General features: G+C 36.6%; 1 protein-coding gene across 1 annotated transcript in view; it reads right to left on the bottom strand.

Moving 5' to 3' along the window:
- Nucleotides 1-5,461, bottom strand: part of LOC104529511 (transmembrane channel-like protein 1) — a 30,509-nt gene extending 25,048 nt beyond the window's left edge. The window contains exons 1-2 of the mRNA XM_029086453.1: nucleotides 5,347-5,461; nucleotides 4,819-5,191 (exon numbers count right to left, since the gene is read on the bottom strand). Coding sequence (XP_028942286.1) covers nucleotides 4,819-5,191; nucleotides 5,347-5,461 — 488 coding nt within the window. The remainder of the gene's footprint in view (nucleotides 1-4,818; nucleotides 5,192-5,346) is intronic.
- Nucleotides 5,462-16,076: the final 10,615 nt, after the last annotated feature.

The following is a 16,076-nucleotide window of genomic DNA, read 5'->3' on the forward strand; positions in this document are numbered from 1 at the left end:
CATAAAAATGAACTTGTTCACCCTACTTCAGTGTGCCACAGGAGAGGGAAGAGACACAACAGTCACAGCAAAGACAAGTTTAATCACCAGATGACAGCCCGTCTACTGATCAAGGCAGGAACATTTCGGACATGGGAAAGATTCACTGTAGCAAGGCTGTGATGTATCCCAACTCTCAAAGTAAGAAGATGCAATAGCAATTGCATCTCCAGATGTGTTGTGTCTGTAATCTAAACTTCTTATCCATGCACAGGTTTGTAGTATCTTTGGGAAGTACTACTGATTAAGGCAATGTCTGCTTTCCTAAAACATTTTCTGTGAGTAATCTTACATCTCATATAACGGCATGTAGGAAATTATTAGCAACAGGTTTTTCCTCTTCTTATTTCAGCAAACAGGAAAATTATATTTAAAAAAACCCCATCAGACTCTGACCTCCTGCCCTAAAAATGTGGCAGTAATGACTGCCACTAAGTGAGCTCTTCATAAAAATACTTTGATGCATTTCTATTTGTTTTTTCTTGTGCTTTATTTTGCCTTTTTTTTCTGTTTGGAAGGTTTGAAAATAAACTGCAGGGGTTTTTTAAATAGTTTTCTAGTTTGTTGTGGGAACAGTTCATTCAGAGTTTATAGACTGTGCAGTTTTCAGGCTGTTTTACTTATAATTCACCTTTCGGAGAGTTTGATATTCAAAATCTGATGTCAGGGCTGAATGATTCGTTAGCTAAGTCACCTAATTGTATAGTTTTTATCCTCTGAATGATTAAAGAATTATAAACATTTTATTCTACCAAAATAGAACATAGCTGTAGTTAAAGTTTTGTGTGACAAAAAGGTCAAAGGGTTTATTTGTGTGACATAAAGGGCAAAAGAGTTTATCAGCAAGAATATTTATTAAGAGTTTAAAAAAAAATAAATATCAAATTAAAAAAAAAGAAAAATTATTTTTGTATTACAGCAAAATACAAATTTATCATTGCTCATTTACATTTAGTTTTCATGAAATACGTATAATTATAGCCAAAGCTACAGGGGATCAGTTTAAAAATTTCAGACATACAGGAATAAGTTAGCAAAGAAAAGAAAGAGGTTCTCCTACTTGTCAGATGCCCTGCTGTTAAAGACTCAAAAGCTATTTATTGAAAAGACTGTCACATTAGAAATCTGAATCCATCAGCCACAAAATATCAGACTTCATGTGGTAAAAAAACAGTGCCACAGAAAATATAAATCTACAGAAAGAAAGACTGCTACTGAACACCAGACATACTTACTGTTATGCATGTATTGAGATGAGCAAGAGAAGAACTACATGAAAACTTCAGTCAAACAGATGAAGGTCAACAAAAAGATTTGTGCATAAAATTCTGAGGCATTATAATGCAAAAAGAGTCATGTATTTAAGAAGAACAGAAGGATTAAAGGAGTTTGATTTTGGGAGAGCTTTAACTCCTTAGTTGTTACAATCATCTGCTTCACATTTTACAAAGCAGGCAGCAACATGCCAAATATTGAGGAATTCCTTTGACTTCTGAAGACTGCTGGGTTATGCAAAACTGAAATATGAAGTATTACGAAACTGCAGTGAGAGTGGTGGGAAATATGAGTGGTGGGTGTTAACAAGTGAACTTACTGAGGAGAGGAAGCTGAGCAGAACTCAAGAGGTAAAGTAGGGATAGCATTAGCTGTTGTGCCCACTGCCCACTTCTGCCTTATTTGTCTTTGCAAACACATCTTATATATAATTTCTCAATTTCATTTGTAACCAGCAAAATAATAAAAATTGCAAATTTCTAAGCATCTTTAGTAAATCAGTATTTTCTAGAGTGTTTACTATATGCAGTTACAGCAGATTTTTCCTTTAGCTCAAGTGGTTGAATACTATGAGATTCAAGCCAGGAAATCAGAATTTTGTCTTCTGCAACTGAAAGTCTTAGCTTTTCATGAAAGGTTGCAATTCATACATTTGAAGGCTAGAAAGGTTCACTGTGATCTTCAGGCTAACACAGAGCATACAGCATCACTAAATAATTTCACATCAAGCTACCATCTCCCTTGGCTCCAATTCAGTGCATACAATGCATTTTTCCCTAAGTCAGTAGTCTTGAAATCAATGGCACTTCCTTAAATCACACATATAATCAACTTGTTCATACTGTTAATCTGTGTTTTGGTTTTATGTCCATATTATACAACTATGTTTTGGTTTTAGTTTCATTTTCATCTCCTCTTTATGGATGTAATCTGCTTTTCTCATTATTTTTGTAAAAGCCATTTTATAAAGGTAAAAATTAAGATGAAAGTGTTTTCTTGGAGCTTCAGTGTTTTCAGTTAAAAGATTGATAGGACTTTAAGAATCCAGAGTGACTAGTGAATAAATTTTACTATATTTCTTACTAGTTTTCTGCTAAAATGCAGTTGTTTATTGATAATCCCCATAACACACACTGGCACTTAGTACTGTTCAGCAATTTTCTTGTTAGCAAAAAGATACAGTTCCTATACTGTCTTAATCTTTCATATACCTCTGGACTTCTGCATAAGCTTTATATTCTTGAGTAACCCTACTAAAAAATCAGTTGATTTGCTCACATATAGACCTATACAGTAAAAACAGAAAATGCACAGGCTATGCAGAATATAACATTCCTCCTCCTCTGAGGATCTGTAGCTCAAGCAACTGCATACTCTTTCTATCAAAGACCAGACCAGTCAGTCATAATCACACAAGCCAGTAAAGAACAAAATAGCTTTTCAACCTAGGAATGTCACAGATCTTCACAGTGAGACTATAAGGAACAATTTACCATTAATATTTTGGGGATAATGATTGTGCACAGTGTACAGCAGGCCCTCCTGACACTCTCATTATCAGGTAAGAATCAAGCATATCAACAACTAAAAATATCTAAGAGTAGAAGATTTAAAACACCAAGAAATAACTCCTTTTGCCATGGAATTACTCTGTGAAACTCACTACCACAAATTCACAGAGATCAAAATAATCAGGTTAAAAAAAAACCACCCCAAAATAACAACAACAACAAAAAACCAACACAGAATTCACCTAGGATTTCTTTATGACCTTCATGCAGAATAATTAGGGCATAAAGAGGGTTTCCTGATTTAGGTGAAAAGAAGGGGTGAGGAAGAGGGTAACAGCACTATATTTTACTGATTTGTACTGTGACCTTGTCAAAAAGGTCAATATTAAGTCCCTGTGGAATAATATCACATTTAATTTTACTTTTTGGTTTGGTTTGTTTTTTTCATTTCCTTTTTCTTTCTCACTTCTTATTCTACTCTTATCATGCTTTTTCATGCCGAATTGTCTTGGCAATTAAAAAACTACATCAGCAAGATATACTTTTAAAGAGTAAGTAGCATTTGTTGTGATAGATCCTCATGGACTTGCTAGGCAGGCTGTATTTCTGTGCTGACACCTTTTTCTTCCATCCTGAAGGCTTGAAAATCCTTTATCTGAATCACAGCTGAACTGATAACCAGCAGGTTTTCCCTTTTTCTTACATTATTTTTGTTTTTCTTTTAAAAATCCTTTAAAATATTATATTTATTACTCTGCAACCTTGTCAATTGGTCTCCTAAAAGACTAAAAAATTAATGTTCTTGAGATATCCTCCAGAGTATCCTCAGTTTTTCCTCAAATGTTACACTCTTCACCACAGTGAAGAGCCAGCACAGAGAAAGATTTCAGGCATTCTTGTAGGAAAGGGAAATTAAGTAGAAGTATATTGAAATGGGATCATGGACAAATTAATGCAACAGCATGTCTTACTGTATTTTTTTCTTTCCTTTGACTCCTACTGTGTTCTCCAGTGATGCCTTTGGGAACATAAACAGCTGTAGCAAGTGCTGAATAGGGGAAGGGGAATGTCTCTCCCTCTCCACTGAGATAAGCATGCCTAAATCTACTTGTTCCATTATACACCATTCCCAGAGGTTGTTTCCTTTCAATAGCTCAAGAAGGGACAGGAAGTAAGAGAAAGCAAGGATGGCAGAAAAATACAAAAATAATTTTCTGAAGTGCTCCATGTCAGTGGTGTCTTCCAAAGGCTCCCAAAGGCTCTAGGTTGCTTTAAATACTTTGGAAAAGGGAATGTTAATATTTCAGAGGGAGTGAGGGGGAGACAAACTGGAAAACTCCATCTCAGTCTTTGGTTTTGGGTTCTTGAAATTTTGGCACTGATCTTATATAAAAAGCTGGAGCAAACCTGGACAGGAAACAAGAATTCAGTCTTGTGAAAAGTGTTAAGAATTTTGTTCTGCATTGGAAATAAAACCAGACTTCTGTTTTTGGAGGGTTATTATCTGGGGGTTTGGGGGATTTAATTTTTGGGGAAAGGAAAAACCAGGAGAGATCTCGCCTGTTATCACCTCTCTCTGTCATTTACTTCCTTCGTCACTTTCTCCAGAGAATGGCTCATAAACTTAGGGTATTTAACCACCATAAGGGTGAACCTGGCTTGAGTTCCTGTTCTGTCTGACCAAATCCACAGGATATCGGCAGTCCCAGAAGGACCTGGCTGGTCATTTCCGAAGATCCCACCTTGGACCTGTGATAAACCCCTGACTTTGTTCCACCAAAGTGGATACAGTTTTGTGGAAGTCTTCCATTTCACTCAGACAACATTTCCTCACTGCAGGAAAAAACTAATGGACAAAGATCTATTAGATCTGATTGGGCTATAATGAGTAAGGGAGTCATACTGACTTTTGGTATTTCACAGCTCTAAATGAAAGCAGGTTTTATGTAAGATAGCCATGGTTTTATATAAAAAAAAAAAATTACTTAATTACCCAGATCCTGATTTCTTTTTTTCTTTTTTCTTCTTGTTGGCCTTCTCTTTTTTCCCTTTCTTATCAGGCTTTTTGTCTTGTTTCTTCTCATTTTTACTTTTCCCACTTTTACTGTCTTTCTCATCTTCCTCATCTTCATCATCTTCCTTGGATTTCTGATTTGCCTGGTTCTTCCTGGCTTTCGTGGGGTCCCCATCAGAATCATTACCCTCATTTCCAGTTTCTCGTCCCCGTCCTCTACGGTTTCTGTGCCTGCGATGCCCAGCTCTCCTTGTCCCATCTTCCTCATCCTCATTTTCCTCACCACCACACCTGGTCCTCCCTCTGGCATGTCCCCTTCTGGTTCTTGGTGTTGCTCTTTTCCTCTCTTTATCTGTCACAGAGAAAAAAAAAAAAAAAGGCAAAAAAAAAACCAAAAAACACATCAGAGAAGGAAGTATGTTAGAGGCAGAGCTTTCCTCCTCCTTCGTTCATACAGATAATCAGAAAACATTTGAGTGTGGTCTCAAAGTAATCCACACTACTGACCTGTTCCTTTGGCATTTTCTTCATTCACAGCTGCACTGCCTTCTTCATTGTCAATATCACTGCCATCTGTGGAGTGAAAACAAAGGCCAGTGCACGTGAAGTGTGGATCAGTCATTAGGAATGCGAGGGGTTGAAAAAACTCTTGGCAATTACTACATTGTGCTCCCTTACACCATTTCACCAACCCAGCTTTTTGGAACTTGGCAGATAGTTTTCAAGAAGTAAGATGAAGACAGAAAAAATAGTTACACTTCCCTTCAGCACTCAAATAAATAAGCCCTGAGGTGATGCCATTTCCTTCTCATGAAATAAATGTGTAGGACAGAAGGACCCTCCAAAAGAAACATGACAGCAATATCCTACAGTTTGAGGAAAAGAACAAGGAAGGTGAACATGCTTCTCAGGTAATTCTCAGAGTTTTTATTAAACATGGGAAAGATAAGCACTGGCTGAGACTAAAGAAGGTTAAGAGAATGATTTTCCAGTTTCACTGGCTGGAGGGCGTGAAGCTTCATAGTTGCAGCATGGCTGAAGAGCACAGTCCCAGAAGAAAGAGTAGACATACTCTCAGTTCCAGCAACCAAATCTCTAAGCATAGTGACAAATGTTGACCCAGCTCCAGTAGAAAAGTGGTACTGCTGTACCACATTCCTCTTCTACCACTAAGGACATGATAAAAATCAGTTTAGTTCATAAAAACATTTTATCATCTCCTTAGATTATAAAAATCATCTCCTTGGGGGTAGTAGTGCATGAAAAGCTGGACATGAGCATCTGCAGCCCAGAAGGCCTACCGCATCATGGGTTGCATGAAAAAAAGTGTGGCCAGTAGATCAAGGGAGGTGTTTCTGCCCCTCTACTCTGCTGTGGTTAGACCTCACCTAGAATACTGCATCCAGTTTTGGAGCCCTTAACACAAGAAGGACATATATTTGTTGGAGTGTGTCCAGAGGAGGGCCACAAAAATCATCAAAGGGCTAGAGTATCTCTCTTATGAAGACAGGCTGAGAGAGTTGGGGTTGTTTGGCCTTGAGAATTGAAGGCTCCAGGGGGACCTTAAGCAGCCTTCCAGTACCTGAAAGGTGCCTATAACAAAGCTGGGGAAGACCTGTTCACAGGGGCACGTAGCAACAGGACAAAGGGTAATGGTTTTGAACTAGAAAAGGGATTTAGATTGGATATTAGGAAAAAGTTCTTCAATATGAGCGTGGTGGATCATTGGAACGGGTTGCCCAGAGAGGTGGTGGAGGCTCCATCCCTGGGGATATTCAAGGTCAGGCTTGATGGGCTCTGAGCAACCTGCTCTGGTAAAGATGGCCCTGCTCACTGCAAGGGGGTTGGACTAGATGATCTTTGAAGGTCCCTTCCCACCCAATACATTCTATGATTCTAAATCATTAGAGACTCTAGAGAGAGAGTCTATTTACAGAAGCAAGTAGTATTTCTGCTCAGAAACATCTTTGGTTTCAGGTGGATCCCTTTCTTAAGTTTTTCAGTCTCAATAAGTTCAGTAAGAGACGCTGCCTCTGCTACCCATCAATAAAGAAGGAAGTATCCAATTCATTTGCCTGGTACATTTTGAAAATGGGATCATGCATATATAGAGAAGAAAGCAAAATCTCCTCTCTTTCATATACATTATATTCATCCTAATATATAATTAATACACTCTCTGTAAATATTGGTATGAACATGTAATTTAACAGGTCACTCCTGAAACTGCTCGTGGTATTCTCCAGCAATGTTTCTTCAGAAGCAATCCGACTAATACCTGAGAAGCCAGGAGCTAATAGGCTCTCCTGAAGTATCTTCAAGCTTGTATATACGGGACTTGAGACACACCCGTGCAATATATAGAAATACACAGTAGTAGGAGATTAATAAGAAGACTAAGAAATATTACCGTGAATAGAAATAGGCAGCTGTCATTCCACTCCTATATACCATGTATATTCCAGATGTATGTTGTCTAATTTCCCTTCTGTACAGATAGGGGAGACATGTTCATATCTTGCGTTTTTCAGGCAAGAAGAAACTACAACTATCTTCCTTCTTTATTCATCTGTAATATTTTAGATTTTTTTCTTTCTATTCTGTCTTTCTCCACTCATTCCCTAGTTCCCTAGTTCCTTTTATAAATTTTATTAAGCCACTAATGATCCAACAAAAACTTACACACAAATTGATTTATCTAGGGGCTGCTATAGCTAACTATCAAGCACAACTTCTTAGCTTTACTCAGTATCAGAGTCAAGCATTAAAATATGAAAGGCTGCAAACAAGAAGGAATCGAGGGTCTTGTGTCACTGTGAGCAATAATGGGCAAAGGGTTATTATCCAGAATTTTACAGGCATTTTAAAACTGGGATATATGTAAGGAGTCTAAGTTCCCACCACAAAAAATTTCATTGTAATTCCATTTTCTATCTTTTCCACAGCATCTACACGATAATTTTTTAAGACTATGCAAAAATATTATCATTCGATATCATCAGTGGAATGTGAAAATAATTACTCCTTTGTTCTGTTTGGGCATATGCTTTCTACTGCTGACAGTAACAGGATCTCCATTTGACAAAGATCATTACAGTGCTATTGAAAGCTTGAAAAGATGAAGACAGACACTTCTAAAGAGATACTTTGCATGCAACAATAGGGAACAGTCTTTTATTGCAACTAATGCTTTTGCTGATCTCCTCCAGCCAAACAAAAATTCCCAGGGAAGCACTTTAATGGTACAAGACTGGCCTTATTTCAGATTGTGATGAGCGCATACAACAAGCAAACAGCTGGAGATTTATCATATATACTGAAACATGCATTAGCAGTGAATGTGTATCATGCTTGAGTTGACATCATATTGACATAATAGCGAATGTGACAATGGACTATGCAACACAGAGGTTTAAACAGAAGAGAAAGTAGGTGTTGGGGTTAATTAATTCTAATAGCATAAGGGTAACAAATGCACTAGTCTGAATCCAAAATTTGAAGTAAAATAAAGTGTTAAACTGATTATTAGATTTCAGGCTGCCTGAGGGAACACTACTTGAGGGGAGTGCACCTGAATAGAGACTCCTGTGTGTTTATGTCTTGTTTTCATCTGAATGCTTAAGTATATGAGTGATAAAGAAAAGTTTTCAAAGAAATTAAGAAAAAGCATAAAATCAAACAGAAGTATATATTGTCACAAAACAAGCCTAGAAAAATTGACCAGCGATTACATGGAATCATGCAGTTAGAAGAGTAGTGGGTACTACAGAGACGCCCAGCAAACACGAGTGCAGCTTCTGAAGTTGTTTCTGCAAAAAATTAAAATTGTAACTCCAAACTGAACTTCAGAATATTCCTGCTTCCACAGCCTCATGCTCATACAGAGATGACGTGTTGATATGAAGAATGTTAGAGTTTTGTCCTTCTAATTCTGGTATATCCACAGAATAAGAGACCTTTCCCAGGTCTTGGGGTATGATGCAGAAAGCATTGTACTAGAATTTATTTTTAAAAGGAACTGTAAGCCAAAGAGGACTCTTCGATCCTTCAGTTGCTTTTCACTCTACTTGGTGTCATGAGCTGTATCACTAGCATAAAAGCAGAAGCTCAGGGTAGAACTAAAAGTTATTCACTTGTGTCAGCTGTGGTAGCAGTTGGTGCTGTATAGGCAGACCAAAATCACTGAGAAGGGAGGATGAAGGAGCTTTACCACTCCTGAGGTCTGTCCTGAACAGTGTAAATGCATGCATTCATGTAAGCTACATAGCCATCCCACACCACACCCACATTACAGCTGTCCCTGGAGACTTATAATTTAGACAAGCTGCATTAATAACTGTCTTTTTGTGTTTGGGGGTTTCGCACGTGTCATTAAAAGACCAGTGTTGTTAGTTGGTTGGGTATTTGAGCAATAAGAGAGATAAATAATAATTACTGTATTTAACACTATTATTATGATCAAGCTATTTCAGGTCATTAACTTAAATACTTTCCAAAGAGGAAAGCAAGAGGCTAGACAGCTCATAACTCAGCACTTTAGCTGCTTGTGGCAAACTCTGTCTTACTGAATTATTAGAGAAGCATTTCAATGATACACAAATTACATTTTGTGGTGACAGTAAATCTAAATGCAGTTTGGCACTAAATTTAAATGTTTTCTATAAACCACAACACAGAGAATCAGTAGAATGCATTCCTCAGGCACTGTATTATCATCTTATAGGAAAATTGAAGAGCATTTTTGATGCTCTGGTTTATTAAAGTAGAAATGTATTGTCTTTAATGCATGAACAAAATCATCACTGTATGGGATCCTTTTAGGTCTATATACTTGTCTTCTGCTTTTTTAAACAGATCTTCATGTGATGCCACTTATCAAAAGCTCAGTGAATCCTCTGCTAAACTCAACTAAGTCTCACTAAAGCACTGTCTGGAATTACTCATTGTTCCAGAAAAGGGTGGATAGGACCTCATTTCTTTGTAGTATTATTCATAGGGCTAATATCAGGTTATTAGGTTTGGAGTCAGCTAACTTGAGTTTGTGTGACCCAGAGCAAACTATTGCTCAGTTATTACATATTCCAGGACACATAATCCTGCCTTAATGATACCATGAGGTATTTTTGGAGCTATAGTCTGTAACTCCTTATGCTCTAGGAAACCAAATCACTTTCTAATTTATTTTTTTTTTCCCCACAGCATTTTAAAGGAAACTTTCTCATCTTTCTAGACTAAGGGTGGGGAAAGTGTAATCTGAGTAAGCTATCATTTTACTTGAAGTCTTATTTATGTTTTAGACTATAGCCACAAATGAGCCAACAAGATTAAAGAAGGGTTTCCTGAATATAGGCTCAGACTAACCTGCAAATCAGAGATTGCAGTGAAAACAGAATATCAGACAGCTCAGGAGAGAGCTCAAAATGTTGACCTGGTCAACATTTGCTGGTGAGGAAATTAAGGACAATTAAAATTGTATTAAACCATAGGAGTCTGTGCTATATGAGGTGTCCATTTACTAGATTGTGGAGGCTTTTATATCCTTATCTTATTTTCCCAAGTTGTTTGTATACCACTTATCAGAGGGTACTACTCAGATTTAATGTTTTGGGTGTTTTTCAAACTTCTTTTATATTGACAAACTTTCCTTGTTTTTCACTTTGAAAGGGATAATGATTCTTGGGACAACTCCATAAAATACAACCCACTATTGTAATATCACTGCTCATATTACTGCTATGTAGAATGGACTGCTGCTAAGCAATTCTGCATGCTGGTCCCATTAAAAAAAATAAAAATCTGTGGTATGCAAAGTAATCTGTCATTAAAAAAAATGTTACCAGACTTTTTGTATATGTTTTTAAATAAGTTTCTACTTTATTAACTATTGTCAAGCCAGTGGAATGGATCATATGCAGACAGAGCCTTGCAAAAAATTATTATGTCTTCTTCTGGACTGGACTGTGCTTGACTTCTTTCAGTGCCAGAAAGACATCAGCCAAGATAGCTAATAAACTGGGTGCCCAGCAGGTAGAAATGTCAACCATGCAAGATCATACTAGACAACAAATGCATGTGAAGTATTAGTCAAAAAGAATGGGAAGAGTTGTATGATACTCAATTCTGGGAATTTACATACATTTCCATACTATTCTTTCTGATCATGTAAATATGAGAGAATCTCACACATCTGTGAGGATAGATATCATTAGAAGTAACAGCTGTGAAACACACTGAAAATGATACACCAAGACCTCACAGGAAGTCTATGGCAAGAGTGAATTGGTGTAGATTTCAACATTCAAGATTTGAGACCTTAATATTATAGACCCCATCCTCTTAGTGTGTTTTCAAACATTGAGAAAAACAGCTTGGCCCATCTTGGGCACAGCAGAAGGAGATTTTAAACACAGAAAATACAAATAAAAATTGCATTTATAGAACAGCTGGAACACTTTGTATTTGAGACCATGCTTGATTTTTCTTCTATATTTTTCCCATTTAGTGTTGTAATTGTTTCTTCCAATGGACTAAAATAAACATCACAACCCCCCCAAAAAAATACCCTGTCCAGCAATAGCTATGAATTTATGAAGTAAAATCATAATTCCTATTCAGTCACACTCACACCAGCAAATATAGTGCTTATTTTTCTGCACCTGTATCGGCAAGGTTATAAATACTAAAGTAGGCACAATATTTATATTGCAGTGTCATAAAGCCACTAGTGTCTCAGAAGACTTACCAGTCTTTCATGTATATGCTATGGTCTGCAGACTTCTACACGCAAAGATTTTCCAGAAGGTGCCTAAGGGGCAATAAGCTTTCCCTCTCTGCAAACTGACACTAAAGAGAATTTGCTCAACTAATTGTAGCCCAGTCAACAAGTGAAAATTACAGATGGGAACTGCAGGGAACAAATGGAATCCTTTCAATTCACATCCATAAATTGCTCATTTGTTTTCCAGTGGTAAGGAAAAATTACAAATGTTCTACTAAAACAACAGAGACTGAGATCACATAGATCAAGTTGGCACTGTGGCTGGCATTGGGCACATTATCTGATTACACTCTCCTCTTTCCTGTTTCCTTCTGAGCTGCACCTACACATCATGAGGTTTGAGTGTTGCATCTCCATTTGTGGGTGAGGATTTCTCTTAGTTAAAGTTGCCCTTCAGGGATAAATAAGTTTATTGCACAATTTCAGTGCAAGAATTTTAGGCCAAATCTGATTTTGCTATTATAAAACATGCAGAAGGCAGAGGAGGATGATAATTCAGTGAGAAAATCTTCAGTATTTCACCCTTTTCAGGAAAGCATCGATAATTTTTCCAGGCCACTGTGTCTTACACTATCTCTGTGGTTACACTCACATTTCCCTACCTATGCCAGACAAATACCTAACCATGTGGTGCTTTGTCCTACTCAAGACTAGAGATCTTACAAGCTTTCAGGACCCATTGGTTACTCTAATAAAACAACAAGGAGAAAACACATTTGCATTGTGTCTTCATCACACAGTTAGCTTGATGGTCAGCAGTTGTTCATTTTCACTACAGTCTTTACTGCAAGAATTAGGATCAGAATATTAATTGTCCAATACATTCTGGAAAGTGTGAGACTGTTAGTAAATCATACCAATCTGACCTTTTTAGGTTCTGAAATTTGATTTACTTAGCTTATTGTCTTTCATTCACAGTACCGTTAGCATGGGAAAATCACATGGCAATAGGGAGAAAAGGGTTTATGTTCAAGTTACAAATGTAACATCCTTAGCAGATCTGAAGTCGATTGTGTTTTTTACTACCTCATGAGAAGACAGCTCTTTTAAGGTTGATACCTATAGCTGACCAGCTCATCACAGATTCTCTTCATTACTTTTAGAGTACAATAGGCCTGATCTCTTTTAAGCATCCACTCTGACAATTTGTGACCTAAGTCTTCTTTTCCTGTATGAGAAGCCTAGAACAAAGAATTAACATTCATGAACTTAGCATAATGAACCGTACATCTCCCACTATAATAGATTTTGCAGAAGATGTTATGAAATTAGAAGAACAGCCAAACTAGGGCTTCGTTAGAGCTTAAGGTACCAAAAAGCAAAAATTGCCCTTGACTGAACTTTTGCAACTGTTGGAGTGGTTCATTCTTTGCAAGACTATTCCTCAGAACAGTCAGCAATGATGAAGTAAAACCTCCTGTAAAGGAATGGCAACTAGATGAGTGATTGAACTCTGTGCTAACTCCAGTACCTGGAATATTTTAAGTCAAAAGTGGACTCAGAACCACGTTCTGAAAATGTCTCATAGATATTTATAGTGGAGCTACAGCTTTTTAAGTCTTCTTTAATCAAGATTGAATCTTGAATTTACTCATATGTTCTTATCTTCAGATATATTCATAACGGTCATTAAGGTAGTCAGATATTATTATAAATTATGTATAGGATAATTTTTCATGCAAAATATGTTAAAGAGTGGTGATGATTCTGCAACCTAAAGATCTCAACCTTCTGCTGTTAAAAGATGTTTGGTTTCTTGTTCACTGTGAGATTGTTAATCTCTGAACTTTAAATGAATAATAAAGTCACTGAATCAGTTTATAAGTCAATTCAGTCAGATATCTGCAAGCAGAAGGCAGATGTCTATAGTAAACTTAGACTCTTGATAATCTATGAATTTGTTCATTAGAAATGTTTATATAAATGTGTATGTTTTATAGTCATGCTTATTTTGTTTCCTACTCTGCTGAAGCTCATAAATATTTTGCCTATGCTACATTAAATTTTGTGCTTCTCTATTAAAATGGGTTCCATTAGCATGTACTGCTTGAAAAGTAGATTGGTCAGTAAAAAGATTTGTAGAAAAAACTGCAGGGAAAAAAAACAAGGTGCACAGACAACAAAAGGAAAGAAAATAGGATAGTCTCTTGAAATTAACTACATGTTATATTCAGCTGAAATGCTAAATTTAGCATTTAATGCTAAATGCTAACCCCTTATGATGTTTCCTGTGGAAGCAAAACCCCTTTTATTACAATTGCACATTACAAGTGTGGACTAAAAACACATAAAGCACTACTTAGTAGTACTAGCCCTGGTACTTAACAGGATCTAATGAATACATTAGATACAGTCTAGAATAAGATTCCTGGGAATTTTCTTCCATGATGAAGATCAGAAATGTCACATTTCTTCTATATGAAAAAGATCCCTATTTTGAAAAGAGTAACATTGCTCATAAGAACTGAATGCTCTTCCCATATCAAGGAGTTGCCTTGCACTTTGCCAGAATAAGTCATTAGGCATTATCATCTTACAAAAACATTTCTTACACCAAGAACAGTGCAGTATCAATATAGAAATATTGTCAATCTATGAAGAACATTTGACATTTCATACCAAATAGTGAAAGCAATACAAAAAGGATGCATTGCTTTTGTGGAGCTTATAGAAGCCACAAAATACCCTTGTGTTCTTAATCTTCCCTATAAACTACATACAAATATTAGACAAGTAACAGGGCTGTGGTTGCACTCTTTTGATTTACTAACCAGTGGAAAGACACACTGTCATGCTACAACTAGCCAATTTACACAGCAAATTTGCTTTCAAAAGCCAAGTAAAATACATTTCTGAACAACAGATAATGAATAGTGAAAAAGGAGTTTTTGTATTAGAAAGAACAAGAAAGAAACAAAGTTTGCACATTGTTGAGCTATATGTAGAAAATGAATATGTGCTTAAGATGTATAAATATATTTGTAATTACCGTTTTCTTCAATGACGGTTGGCTTTTCATGTTTAGGCATCCTGACTGTATTTCACAGGGCTGCTCCAGCTGATACCTATATAAGAGATCATCTGAAGGTTGAGTGGTTCAGGATGAAGTGTACCACATCAACATCATCCTGTCTGTCACTGAATGGATGGCGCTGGTGAAGTTTCACTGACTGAAATACAAGAAGATACTAATTTCCTAAGTGATTAATCTTTCATGAATGTTTAGTTTACTATTTAGGGTCGGCATGCTAGGGTCAAAAGAATGCAAGAAGTTGTTCACCTTGTTTATCTTTATTGCTGAAAAAAAGAAAAACTCTCCTGCAATATATTTAATTATGACTAATACTAATGTTTAAATGCTCAAGTGCCTTACTGAGCAAGGATGTGGCACATAGTCCATACAGACACACTCTGATCCTGTATACAGGTCTACACTTCAGCCTGAAAAGGACATTACATGGATTTTTTTTCTCAGGAAAGACAACTTTTACCCTAGACATATTTAAATTGCATAGCTTTAACAACCTGATACTGATTTAAAACCTCTTAGCAAAAGGAGACGCATGCTGATATATCTGCTGGTTTATATTTGCATCTCCTTGCAGTTCCACTAAGGCTCCTTGCTTCTGCCTTTATGCAGATATTACATCCTAAGTTTATCAGTTTTACCTTGATTCACCTTGTGTCTACAACATTAGACAAGCTTAATGGTGAAATAAAGCAAAAAATAAATTAAAAGACAGGTAAAGCTTGGAAGTAAAAGGTCTGAAACAACTTGGTACAAATAACACAACACATTACAAATAAAACAATATAAAATGTAATTCTCAATCTGTGTTTAACCAGATAATTCCTTCATAGCTTCCCTAGTGTTCCTCATCTGGAATTATTTCAGTGTGACCCAGCTTGAAAAAAGGGGTAAGGATCTTCAGAATACCTTCCATTCTCAGGTGCTCCTGAGTGGTTTCTGGATCATCTTACCCACATGACTATGAAAGCCATTTGGTTTTCTTTAGCGCTGTCATTCAGATGTCTGAAGGAAGTTTATCTGTAAGTTTATCCAGTGATGCAGGATACCTTACCTTTTCATTTTCAAATTTTAGCATTGAGGGTTTTTTGAAATGCTGAAAATGTTTATGGCTGTTGTTTGGACTGACTTGAAATTCAGTTTACAGTCAAAACACATCCAGGTCCAATTTCTGTTAAAACATTAACACCCTATATTTCAAATATTCCCAAAGAGATGGTATACATACACATTTACAAGAGGCCCTATACCTTTCTCAATAAAACACGTTTTCTGAACTATTATTATTTCCTCTACTGCATTCTCATACTAGTCATTGCATAACATCCTAGTTCCTGTGCTTTTATATACTTGAGAAAGAGTTCTAATGCAAAAAAAGTAATGGAAGGAAACACTCAAATCATCTCTTAAAAGCCATAGTTAGACTATGTC

Source organism: Antrostomus carolinensis, unplaced genomic scaffold (assembly GCF_000700745.2).
Source record: "Antrostomus carolinensis isolate BGI_N321 unplaced genomic scaffold, ASM70074v2 scaffold1338, whole genome shotgun sequence".
Lineage (NCBI taxonomy): Eukaryota > Metazoa > Chordata > Aves > Caprimulgiformes > Caprimulgidae > Antrostomus > Antrostomus carolinensis.